This window comes from Balaenoptera physalus, assembly GCF_965194825.1.
Source record: "Balaenoptera physalus genome assembly, chromosome: 18".
Classification (NCBI taxonomy): Eukaryota; Metazoa; Chordata; class Mammalia; order Artiodactyla; family Balaenopteridae; genus Balaenoptera; species Balaenoptera physalus.
In genome coordinates this window covers 26,879,280-26,893,084 of record NC_138899.1, presented here as the reverse complement: position 1 = coordinate 26,893,084, position 13,805 = coordinate 26,879,280, and the positions used below count along the sequence as shown (strand labels likewise).

Genomic DNA, 13,805 nt, shown 5'->3' with positions numbered 1-13,805 from the left:
ATAGAGCCACCTGTCAAGCAAGGAAGTGGAGGCTTAGGAAAAAGGGATCTCTCCTGTGCCCAAACATTCCTGGTGGCCAAGTCAGGCCCAGAATCCAGTCATTGGCATCCCAGCCCCAGGCTCTCCCCACTGCATGACCAGCATGACAGGTGTCTCCTGATCAGAAAACCAGAGCACTTCAGAGAGCAGTTGTCTGACACCATGGGTGATATGTGAGCCAGCTGCATGGCATATGCTTTGTATTCCTTCGAGAACATTTCAGGAGCTCAACTGCTTGTAGACGTTGGGCACATTTTTGGATGCATAGGTCATTCAGAAACGGCAAAGATGGTCTTCAGGGTCACAGGCCTGGCTTCAACACCTGCAATTTGTGCAGGTGACAAGTGGATCTTTGATGATAGGTAGACATTTACGGGAAAGGAAGAATGTGGACTGTTCACCATACAAATATTTACTCCAATGATCTTTCTTTAGCAAGGGGACTATTTTAGCAGGATCACTAGCTCCCATGGTGTGAATTCCCTTGTAGTCTGATGAGTCTTGTTCCACTCCCTTCAAAATACTGTCCAGTTCTGGGATAGACACGGCACTGTCTTCACCTTATGCTGCTTAGTCGTTACGTGCGTCCTGTGGCCAGGCTTCCAAACCTCAAATCGGGACACACAATCTGACCACCCTGAGTGTGCAGATGTGGCCTATGAAAAAGAATATTTATAACTATGTTGTCTGGAAAACTTTGCACTGGATAATCACCTTGCCTATAAATTAAAGAGAGGTTCATGAGATGAAACTGGAAAGGCTTTGGAGGAAATTCAGTGAAAAGACTTTCAAAGGGATAGACTCCAATTCTGCTTCTGTTCACGAATAGAGATGACATTCAAGGTATCCAGAAGAGACCTCTAGTATGAGTCTACATTATTCCTCTTATTAAGTCAATAGCTGTGATAATGCAGAAATGTTAAGTGTACAATTTATGCTCAAATTATGCAATTAATTATAATAACTATGGAGGGTCAAGTTCCAGTTGATTAAGAAATGACACCAGAGGTGTTAGTAACTCTATTGTGTGAAATGAATCACATGAGCTAACAGTTAGTTCTGAAATAATATTTGGTTTGATTTTCCCTCTTTGGGTTCCACTGGGTAGACAAAGTGTACTGTCACGATGCACAGAGAAATATATCAGGTCTCCTTTTTCTCTTGGTACTATAGTCATATGAATTCAGGAAGGGAATTTTTAATTTAGGGTCATTGACTGGGGTGCTGTTTTCTATGGCACTTATGTTGCATCGCTTTACAAAACATCAAAATGTGCTAGCATACTCTGGCATGTGCTGCACAGAGCAGATCTTAAAGTCTTCTTCCTTAGGATGAATTCCTAAAAGAAAATTCCTAAACATTCCATGGAGCTGAAGCAATGATATTCCACTCCTTTGCAAAGGATTTGAAGATGATCCAACGGTTGCTAATTAGGTACAATAATAATTTTTTCTGAGAATTGCTCAGGCCCATGGAAATGGACAAGGGCACTTCAGAAATATAATATTTTCTGGCTCCTGTCTTACTCTGTTCTTAACTACAATCTGTGTCCAGAATCAAAGGCCCCACTCCTACCCCTTCTATTTTATAGTCTATGAAAACAGGGTCATTAACAATTTGTCAGAACAATTTAATATGATTAACTCCTAGCAGAGGAGGAATCTTTAAGTGAAATTATATTGCTCAAACAAAAATAGTGTTGAAACTTCCAATGAATTCTCATTGAAATGACAATGTACTCCCCTGAGTTGGGTTTGCTGTGATTACAAGCAGACTATTTAGATTATTTGGATTCTATATTATCACCTATTTGTTTTCAGGCACATTGTTTAAACTCCTCACACCCCAACCCCCTGATCTATAATCTGGAGAATAACAAGATCTCTCTTGTAGGACAATTATCAGGATTCGATGAGACAGAGTATTTAGTTCTAAGCACATTTTCATTAGCGCCTGGACTTCGTAAAAGTTCAGTTAATAGGAGCTGTATTAGTAGTAGCAGTATTATTACTACTAGTACTAGTGCTACTGCCACTATAAAATTATCCACTAGATGGTTATTTATGTAAACCATGGGAAAAAACCCAACCATTTATTCATTCAACAAACATTTATTAAAAACATATGTGTCAGGCTGAGGGCTAAAGAGACAAGAAACAAGACACACACATATATAATATACATATACATACACATTTATATGTTATATATGTACATGTATATATGCACATATATACTTATATACACATACATTAAATATTTACATATATACACATGTATTAGATATATAAAAATACATAAATATATATATTATATATATTTCCTGTGCCTGACTCAGAAGGGCTGATTTTATCTGGTATGTCCCTTATTTGCATCACAAAGCAAAATAGGCTTTGGGTAAAGGGCATTAGATTGATAGAACCATGGCCAGATGTCACATTTTCAAAATTCAGTCCTGTGACCCAATATTAAGGATTTAAACTCCAAGTCAATAAGGTCATCATCAGCTAGTGACATGTATTTTGACTTTATTGGTAGAGCCAAACCAGGAAGGACAATAAAGAGAGTACACTCAATTTGGTTTCGGTTTTGTTGCAGCTGGATTACTATCATCTAGGAGCCATTTAGCAAACAGACGATAGACACATGGCTTTATTTATAGCCGTCTGTAGGGAAGGAATGCGGTGGATTGCCCCAGCTCTTCCGCCGTAGTTTAGCTACAGAATTATCTCTATCAGGTGGACGATGCATTAGGCAAACATAGTCTCCTTCTGGAATGTAAGCAAATTGATCCACTGGTTAATTAGGCAATGCAGCTTCACCTGGGGAGAGACAGTTTTACAAGTGGGGGAAATTTAGTACAAGCAATTAAAAAAAAACCCTCTTGAAATAAACATCACAATCAGTAACTCCTTCTTTTACTTAAAAATGTATTTTTTATAATGTTCTGCCAATTCAGAGACTCTGAGTTAAAATTATCCTAATGATTTATACCACTGATACTTCCGACCATGTGTGGGTACTGCCTGGCCTGTTTCAATTGCACTGCTCTGATGCTATCACACTTAGACCCTTCACTCTGAAATAAACATTCCCCAAACCTCTCAAACAGATAGTGCTCAGAGCTTTCCCCTGGGTCCTCTTCTGAATTAAATCAATTAGGAGAAGGCCATATGTTCACCATATGTATGTCAACTTGCCAGGGATTCTTAAAAGGAAAGGAGAAAGACATTTAAAAAAAAAATCACAAATCACTTGAAAACACACAAACTGAAAAAGAATTAACCAACTAGTTAGACCTCTATTTATATAATTCCAAAGTTGATTAAAATTAGGCAAGATAATGTACCTCCTGATTATCATTCCATATTACACTTCCTTTTTTTATTCATTCTCATATATGTAATTAATTTCTTAGGCAGTATAGAGAAGCAATCACTCTTTATCCAGTTTTCTTCACCTGTTTATTCACCTGGAGAAAGTAAAATGATTGCCAGGCCAGTGGCAGTAGATCTGAACAAAATTTTTCAGTGTTTAATAGTCTGTAGAATATATGCAACAACATTTGGTAAATATTTTGGCTGTTCTTCGTTAATGGGATTGGGAATCCGGTTGGCTGGATCCTGATTATAGCATCATAAGATGTTAGAGTTGGAACATGCAGAACAGGTCTCTTGGTCTGACTTTAATTGTACAAATGCTGGTATTAATTACTTAGAGGGCCTCACATAGTGTTTGGCACAAAGTAGAAGTTCCAGACATATTTTAAAAATCGAAACAATAAGGACGCTGAGGGTTAGAGAAGAAATGTGAGCAAGGTTATCTAGGGAGTGAACAGGTTGGACTCCTAAACGTTTTGCTTGTACACTATGAATACTAACAAGTATTCTCCTCCCAGGCCCCCAGGGCCCCCCTGTGTTTTCTTCCAGGTTAAGCATGACGTCCTCACCTTGGCATTCATCAAGTCTGCCCGGTCCCAGCTCCCTTTTCTCCTTTACATTACTTCAAGTACTTGTGTTCTAGTCCAAACGGTCTCTGAATTTACCCTCATGATTCCTATTTTTTTCTGCCTTCGCTCTAGCTGTTCCCTTCACACTGATAGCATTTTCTACCAACCTCTCCTTTACAGAATCTCATCTGCCTCTTAGTGAGATTAGGGGTGAATCCACATAGAGGCTAGAGGACTGGGACCTAATCTGGTTAAAAGAGAATTGATTACAAACAGCAAATATCCTAGGTGATTTCCAGAAGGATGGCAGAAGATATGTGCAGTGAGTTACATTTTTAGTCCCCGTTACGGGGAGTTGAGGTGTTGAAAATGCGGGGATAAAGGGTCTGGTTGGACCTAGCTCTGGAAAAAATGTGAACTGTGCAGAGATTATTTTTAAGGCATCCCTATTCTTTCCTTCTCCCTTTGGCTCATTTTCCCCCTTTTCCATCCTGCAAATGTAGCTGTCCAGAGTTTTATTGCTATGTCCTAAGCCAGCTGGCTTGACAAAGGTCAAAATAGTGATAGTACCTTCTTGTTTCTTAGTTCTGTCCAATAGTAACACAACAACAACTAATCCTTATGTGGTGCTTACTGTGTGTCAGGAACTGTTAAAAATTATGTATATATATATATGATTATAGATATATAACATATATATATTATACATATAAAATATAAATCATTTTTTAACATATTTCTTTAGTTCTCATAATCAATGGATCAATTTGCGGAGTTAATACTATTCTTATCACCATTTTACAGAGGAGATAGTTTTTTCCACTTTCCTCTGACGTTTTCAATGTTGTGCATTGGTTAGATTACTGTCCATGACTTTGACCTTGAGTCTCCCATCTTTTTCCTGCTCCTTCAAAACTTTTTCTTTTTTTTTTTTTTTTTTTTTTACTATAAGTACCTGCAACTCTACATAGATCCATCTTTGGGCAACACTTACTCATGAAATCCAGTTGAAGGTATCTTACTCTTTCCCAGGCTGGCCACTGTCTTCCTTTGCAATATCTCCATTCAGAGATCCATGATGGTTTTTTGTGTCTAAAATGCAACTCGTTGATTTTTATACATCTCCTAAATACCTTAGGTTTGCCATTTATATCTTGAATGAGACATTTTTGTCTCTTAAGTTCCATACACAGATATAGAAGAACGTTGGGGGAGAGAAACATAAGGACTTTATTTTCCTGCTGATATTGGAACAAAACCATATATAGAGAACTATGTCCCATATATTTATATATTGGCACAGATCCTTGAGTTAGAGACGAGAAAAACAGTCACCATGAAAATTCTGGAAATGCTTATAGTAAACCAGAATGAAGACAATGATAGAAATCCTAGGAAGGAAAGTATGACAGTTCAGATAAAGAACAGGGAACAGCTGTATGATGAAGGATTTACAGTAAGAAATGCTAAACCATTTTGGGGAAAAGAGTCACATATTTTAGGGAGAGAGCCACTCATATTTGATGAGAACATAGATTCAAAGAAAAATAATAAATGGAATAGGAGTACCCCACTGCATCTTATCTCTTGCTCTAATAGGAAGTAAACAGACGATGAAATTAACCCTTGGGGGCTCAGTACCCTGGGGGGGTTTCTTGGAACTTTGCAAGAGGGATGGACCATATGGTCAGACTGCCTCTGTGACAACACAGGCTCAGCTGAAATTTCAAGGATTATAAATCCTCCTGTTTCATCTCATAATTTGATCACCAGCTGGTACTGAGAAGTATAACATTGCACAATTAAGTGCCTATAGATTTTTTATATCTTCCTCAGTAGCAGCCGGATTTGGTCCCTGGAAAGCAGACTGTGGCACTCCTCCAGGGTGATCATTAATCTGCCTCAGTAAGGCAGTCTTCCCACATGGGAGCCCATCCATAATGGTCTGTTGTAGTGATCTGTCACACCATATGGGGGAAGGCGAAACAAGAGACTGAGCAACCGAAAGACACACATAACTTGGAATCCTGGCAAAAACGGAAAAGAAGAAAGGAAGCATTACATATCATCTGTCCACATAGCTGAGCAGAGGTCAAGTAGTTAATTACATGCCCATTGTTTGTCTTAGAGTCTGTCATACAGACTTGGAGGGGAAAGAGAGAACCAGCAGGGAGAGTAAATCAGTGTTTCTGGAGAGGTACCAAATTAAATATCCTTTCTGTGGTATCTTTCAGGGGCCAGCTGAATGTGAGAGAACGGGGTCCCTGGAGGGCACCGCCATGCTATGTACACAATGCCTGCTCACGTGGTGTGGGCTGTGCAGAGAAGGTCTTGGGAAGACAGGAGATATAAGGCGTGGTGTATATTATTATGAGTGGGTAATGAATACTACGTCCTTTTCCAGGATGGTTTCACCTGGCCTTCATCCCACCCTATACTGGAGCCATACTGAACTACTCAGGCTAGTTCACAGCTGTCCACTGTCTAGAGCCCGGGTCTGCCTAGAAGAGGGAGAGATGAACAGCTGAATGGATAACTGAGCGGATTGGATAAATGCACAAATGAATAAATGAATGAATTTTGTTTGTTTGTTTACCAAAAAATGAGAGCTCCTGTCTTTTTTTTTAAAATAAATTTTAATTAATTTACTTATTTATCCTTGGTTGCATTGGGTCTTCACTGCTGTGCGCGGGCTCTCTCCAGCTGTGGCGTGCGGGGGCCACTCCTCGCCGAGGTGCGTGGGCTTCCCACTGTGCTGGCCTCCCTCGCTGCGGAGCACGGGCTCTAGGCGGGCGGGCCCCAGTAGTTGTGGCACGCGGGCTCAGCAGTTGTGACTTGCAGGCTCTAGAGCACAGGCTCAGTAGTTGCGGCGCACGGGCTTAGTGGCTCCGCGGCACGTGGGATCTTCCCAGACCAGGGCTCGAACCCGTGTCCCCTGCATCGGCAGGCGGATTCAAAGCAACACTTTCCATAACAGTTCAGCTATTTAACACAAATGCTAGTGGCAGGTAGAGAGTTTATCTCCTGGAAGCAGCGTGGTAGGATGGCAGAGTAGGGCAGTAGCAGGTGACCTGGCAAGAGCAGGCATATAGGAGAGAAAGATCCTATGAGGGAAATTATGTGACTTAATTAGAACTTTCCCCATATAGTCTGTGTTTCCATGGTGCTTCAGTTATTGAATACATAGTTTCCCATTAGTTTCAAACATCTTAAAACAGCAACCCAAGGCACATTTGAATGCAATCTTCAGGATTCATAGATGAATAGATGCTAGGAAGTGCAAACTGGGAAATTGTTACAACCAAATGGAATAGTCAGTATAACAGCACTTATTCCCTCAAACCTTTCAAGGTAAGGCTGGCTAATGTCAGCTCAGCTGCAGCAAAGACAAAAGGGTTTGGTGACCAGAGGGAAAGAAAAGGGAAAACAACCTTTTTCTTTTCTTTTTTTTAACCTTTCAGGGGAAGGAGCTCACTCAGCAGGTGGGATTTCAGGGCCCTGCAAGAGCAATCTCACCGTGCAGGCATAGACAACAGGAAGTGAGCACACACCCTCTCCTCCACATCAACACACACAGACTTAACCTGCGGCTGAACTTCTGCCCTTGAGTGACCGGTGCCATTAGGACACAGGTCAAAAGGTTGGAGGGTGACAGAAATTGGAGCCTTATTGAATGAAAGAGAAAATGAAAAATTCTTTTGTTTGCCTAACTCTGTGGGTTGTATATCTACTGTGATTGCAGAATGGAGTCGGAGTGGGAAACAGAAGTCCCTGATTTATCACAGCCTGAGAAAAGCAGTCAGAAATTCAGTTCAGGATGGAAAAAGAATCATAAGGAAGACCTGCATAAAAGAAAAGTGAGTCTCACTGCTCTTAAGAGGGAGCGCAGACACGATCAGCCTTTGAGGATAATGAGAAGGTACGGAGAGAGACATTAGGAAATTTCTCTTCCCTTGAATGCGCAGGTCGGAGGAATTACAGATGCAGGTGCACAGCTGGCTGACCCACTCTCTTCCCCCGACTCTCCACGGCAGGCGCCCCATCACAGCAGGGTAGGAAAAACTTTTTGATAAAAGCTGTATGCTCTGAATGTGTGTGTGTGTTTTGTATATATTCATCTACAAAAGGCATGACAAGATGAAGCTCACCCGGCAAATTGTTTCACCTCACAGACAAGCGTACAATCTGGGGATTTCCTGCTGTGTTCAGCTATTTCTACCCATTTGAAACTTTGAGCAAGTTCTGGATGATTCTACTTCTTCCAGAATGTTTCTTCAGGGTTAAAAGTCAACCATTTAAATGAGGATGTAAACGACTATCCTGTGTTCCAACTCAGTCTGTCATTCTGTTGGTAAAGATAATATTTTTTAAAAAAAAAAAAAAGGAAGAAAAGAAAGAGATTAGAGTACATTGCTTTTGTGAGTGTGAGCTCCAAAATGTCTGGTATTATTCTAGAACTTTTTTCCTATGTGTCTTCTCCTAGGCTGGACTCTAGCTGCAAAATTTTTTCCCTAATAGCTGAACAAATAATGGAACTCCTGCTTCTTAAAATGAGTTTTAGATTTGAGATCATTGAGCAGGTTCACACATGCTATTTTTTTAAATGCGGTTTTCAACAACTTGCCCTCCAGCATTCCTGATTTTTGTTTCTGAGGGTTCCTCCATGTAAGACAGCCACAAGCATTCAGAAATGAGGTTTTAGCTCCTTGCAAACGCAGGGCAGACGTGAACACCTCCTGGGCGATTGATGAGTCCTATTAACCTTGTTGCAGAGATGGAAACCCAGAAACAAAGTGACTGCGAGGATTAGGAGGAAGTCAATGTCAGCACCAGGATTAGAATTCACACTTGCCTGGTTTCTCAGCCCACGACCAGCTTCCCCACGGATCCCAGCTTTGTCTCCCACCCTGAGTGAGGGGGCTGGGTGTTTCCAAACGTTGAAAGAATCCTGTTATCCTCAGGCCTCGCCATTACAGGAAGGCCCTTCCTTTTAATAAGTGACAGAGCTGGGAAGTAACTTTGAGGTGATTTATTCCAATCTCTAAACTTTTTAAGTGAGAAAAAGCTCATAAAAGTGCTAGAAAGAGGCTAAGGATACCCAGTTTGCAGTAATACCACAGGGAGTCAAATCAGTGTGGTGACAAGCACCAGACAGGATTTGGAGCCCGGCATTTGAAGCCTGCCTTTACCTCTCAGTGAGCCTCTTTTGTGTTTCTTTTTTAAAATTATCATTTAATTAAAAAATTTTTTAAACAATTTTTAAAGGTAACTTTCCATTTACAGTTATTGAAAAATATTGGCTATATTCCCCCATGTTGTAGAATACATCCTTGACCTATCTTATACCCAATAATTCGTATCTTCCACTCCCCCTCCCCTATATTACTCCCCCAGCACAACCCCACACAGGTAACCACTAGTTTATTCTCTGTATCTGTGAGTCTGCTTCTTTTTTGTTTTATTCACTAGTTTGTTGTATTATTTAGATTCCACATATAAGTGATATCATACAGTATTTGTCTTTCTCTGTCTGACCTATTTCACTTAGCATGATGCCCCCCAAGTCCACCCATGTTGCTGCAAACGGCAAAATTTCAATCTTTTCTATGGCTGAGTAGTATTCCATTGTATATATACCACATCTTCTTTATCCATTCATTCACTGATGGACGCTTAGGTTGTTTCCATATCTTGGCAATTGTAAATAATGCTGCTATGAACATTGGGGTGCATGTATCTTTCTGAATTAGTGTTTTTGGGGTTTTTTTGGATATATACCCAGGAGTGGAATTGCTGGGTCATATGGTAGTTCTATTTTTAGTTTTTTGAGAAACTTCCATACTGTTTTCCACAGTCGCTGTACCAATTTACATTCCCATCAACAGTGTAGGAGGGTTCCCTTTTCTCCACATCCTCACCAACAATTGTTATTTGTGTTCTTTTTGATGATAGACATTCTGACAGGTGTGAGGTGGTATTTCATTGTGGTTTTGATTTGCATTTCCCTGATGATTAGCAATGTTGTGTATCTTTTCACGTGTCTATTGGCCATCTGCATTTCCTCTTTGGAAACATGTCTATTCAGTTCTTTTGCCTATTCTGGGCTATTTGTTTTTTTTGATGTTGAGTTGTACAAGCTGTTTATATATTTTGGATATTAATCCCTTATCGGTCATATTATTTGCAAATATTTTCTTCCAGTCAATGGGTTGCCTTTTCATTTTGTTGATGATTTCCTTTGCTATGTAAAAGCTTTGAAATATAATTAGGTCCCGTTTGTTTATTTTTGCTTTTATTTCCTTTACTTTAGGAGACAGATCTGAAGATTTTGCTGTGACTTATGTCAAAGAGTGTTCTGCCTATGTTTTCCTCTAGGAGTTTTAGAGTATTCAGTCTTACATTTAGGTTTTTAATCCATTTTGAGTTTATTTTTTTATATGGTGTGAGGAAATGCTCTAATTTCATTGTTTTACATGTAGCTGTCCAGTTTTTCCAGCACCACTTATTGAAGAGACTCTCTTTTCTCTATTGTATATCTTGCCTCCTTTGTCATAGATTAATTGACCATAAGTGCGTGGGTTTATTTCTAGGCTGTCTATGCTGTTCCATTGATCTATGTGTCTGTTTTTGTGCCAGTTCCATACAGTTTTGATTACTGTTGCTTTGTAGTATAGTCTGAAGCCAGTTCTTCTTTCACAAGATTATTTTGGCTATTCGGGGTCTTTTGTGTCTCCATACAAATTTTAAAATTATTTGCTCTAGTTCAGTGAAAAATGACATTGGTATTTTGATAGGGATTGCACTGAATCTGTACATTGCCTTGGGTAGTATGGTCATTTCAACAGTTTTGATTCTTCCAAGCCAAGAACACAGTATATCTTTCCATCTGTTTGTGTTGTCTTCAATTTCTTTCATCAGCATCTTATAGTTTTCTGAGTATAGACCTATTGCCTCCTCAGGTAGGTTTATTCCTAGGCATTTTATTTGTTCTGATGCAATGGTAAATGGGATTGTTTCTTTACTTTCTCTTTCTGATAGTTTGTTGTTGGTGTATAGAAATGCAACAGATTTAAGTATATTAATTTTGTATCCTGCAACTTTACTGAATTCATTGATGAGCTCTAGTAGTTTTCTTGCGCCATCCTTAGGATTTTTTATGCACAGTATCATGTCATCTGCAAACAGTGACAGTTTTACTTCTTCCTTTCCAATTTGGATTTCTTTTATTTCTTTTTCTTCTCTGGTTACTGTGACTAGGACTTCCAAACCTATGTTGAATAAAAGTGGTGACAGTGGACAGCCTTGTCTTGTTCCTGATCTTAGAGGAAATGCTTTCAACTTTTCACTGTTGAGTATATTAGCTGTGGGTTTGTCATATATGGCCTTTATTATGTTGAGATATGTTTCCTCTATGTCTGCTTTCTGGAGAGTTTTTATCATAAGCAGAAGTTGAATTTTATCAAAAGCTTTTTCTGCATCTTTTGAGATGATCATCTGGTTTTTTATTCTTCAGTTTGCTAATGTGGTTTATCACGTTGATTGATTTGCCCATATTGAAAAATCCTTGCATCCCTGGGATAAATCCCACTTGATCATGGTGTATGGTCCTTTTAATGTATTGCTGGATTCAGTTTGCTAGTATTTTGTTGAGGATTTTTGCATCTATGTTCATCAGTGATACTGGCCTATAGTTTGTGTGTATGTGTGTGTTTGTTTGTGATATCTTTGTCTGGTTTTGGTATCAGGCTGATGGTGGCCTCATTGAATGAGTTCGGAAGTGTACCTTCCTCAGCAATGTTTTGGAATAGTTTCAGAAGAATAGGTGTTAACTCTTTTTTAAATGTTTGGTAGAATTCACCTGTGAAGCCAACTGGTCCTGGACTTTTGTTTGTTGGGAGTTTTAAAAATACTGATTCAATTTCATTCCTGGTAATTGTTCATATTTTCTACTTCTTCTTAGTTCAGTCTTGGGAGATTGTACCTTTCTAAGAATCTGTCCATTTCTTCTAGGTTATCCATTTTATTGACATATAGTTGTTCATAGTAGTCTCTTATGATCCTTTGCATTTCTGTGGTGTCTGTTGTAACTTCTCCTTTTTCATTTCTGATTTATTGATTTGGGCCTTCTCCCTTTTTCTCTTGATGAGTCTGAATTGAGCCTCTTTCTTGTCCATAAAATGTAGGAAACAATCCCAACTTTAGTATTTTATGAAGATTAAATATGCCAAATACATGAGATATTTATAGGCACTTAAAATTTTTGCCCACCCATATATTCATCTTCTCTTCCGTTATTATGCAATTTCTCTACATGAGAAGAACAATACCAAAATGTGTTCACTTAAGGGTCCAATCCCAAAAGAGTGGGACTTTGTGGGACTTTAATTTGGAACTTCGCTGAGACCAGTGTTAGGAGCTAAGGCACAAACGTGGTGCATGGCAGTCAAATGCATTGAGCTCAGAGTTGCAGCGTTTTTCTCCAAGGTTAGGATTTGAAGAACCCCCCCATATAGAGTCCAGGGGGCTGCGTGTAGAGGCAGTCTGGGGAATGGAGACCACATGGAAGGTCGACATTCTGGACGGTGCTCCTCGATGGATGAGCATTGAGGCAGGATCACACTGCCCTGCATTCTCTACAGACTGACAGCCCTGCTCTCCCTTATCTTGTTCCTCCCTCACCAGTTTTCTTTTGTCACTCCTCCAAGAGAACATCTGCTTTGCCTAATTTGACAAGCATGCTTTGTCCTCCAACTAATTACTGAACATACTTTGCCTTATTTCCTAAGAGAAGGAATTAGCAATTCATCTTCATAGGTTTGAAAAGGAGGGAAAGAATTCCCTTTTTACTTTTTTCTTCAAATCTGATCTGAGAGTTTTAGGCCAGAAACCTTGAGAGGATGGTGGAAGCAGACGGGCACCAAAAGGGGACGTCTGCCAGGTAAGAAGGGCAGCTTCTAACCCTTGTATATGAAAACTATTTAAAACCCAGAATGTGCTTTGCAAAGGAGGATTTAGAGCAGGAAGGATTGGGAAATTTTTAAAAATAGTGTCCCCCATGTAATGGGATTGTCATGGTAATAACAATTATTGAGCATCTACTAAGGGCTGTGTCCTATACTGTGCTTTTATATACAATGTTATGTTTAATCCTCAAAACAGACTTGTGAGGTAGGCTCTATTACCCCCATTTTGTATCTGAGGGACTGTGGTGCAGAGAAGCTGGACATGGGGGGCTCTGGGCACAGACCTTATTAACCGCCCAGCAGAGATTCAAACCCAGAAGATTCTGTCTCCAGGGTCTGTGCTCTTGATCACCATGTCTTGCCAGCTGTTGTGCTGATCATGGCTTAGGTAAACTCAAGCATTCATTTTACCCCACTCTTCTTGTCCCTGGGGAATCTACGAACTCCCCTCTTCTGATCCAAGAGAGATCTACTTTTGTGTCCACTACTCCCTGTCTCCTGAAAGTCATCCCCAAAGTGTGCAAAATCATCACACAGCATGCACGTGGTTCCCAGCCTTTGGTGGTAGCTCACACACCCAGGCTGATGGGCCAGTGTGGCTGGGGTTTAGGGTGATAAGACATGAACCAATGAACGGGAGGCTTAGTTGGGAACAGCAGGCTATGTTATTTGGGAGCTTATAAGTGAGCCTCCCACAATAGTGTCTCTCACATCCAACCTTGGAAAAACAGGGAAAGAGGGACCTGCTAAGTGCATGTTCTCCAAGGTAAACAGAATCTTCTCAGTCTGCCCTCAAGGCCATTTTTTGTGGCCACCATGGGATTCAGGACACTATCAACTCACCTACGGCAGTA

At 40.0% G+C, this 13,805-nt stretch overlaps 1 protein-coding gene across 4 annotated transcripts in view; it reads left to right on the top strand.

Annotated features, from left to right (window-relative positions):
* Window positions 1-4,802: 4,802 nt before the first annotated feature.
* The window catches only part of LOC309647474 (uncharacterized protein), a 191,516-nt gene continuing 182,513 nt past the window's right edge, over window positions 4,803-13,805 (top strand). For 3 of the 4 annotated variants that reach the window (XR_014256066.1, XM_082434908.1, XM_082434909.1), the window contains exons 1-2: window positions 4,803-7,845; window positions 7,954-8,040. Coding sequence is in view for 2 of the 4 variants with exons in the window: in XM_082434908.1 (XP_082291034.1) it covers window positions 7,732-7,845; window positions 7,954-8,040 (201 nt within the window). In the remaining 2 variants the exon portion in view is untranslated. The remainder of the gene's footprint in view (window positions 7,846-7,953; window positions 8,041-13,805) is intronic. The other variant, XR_014256065.1, reaches the window with a different exon arrangement.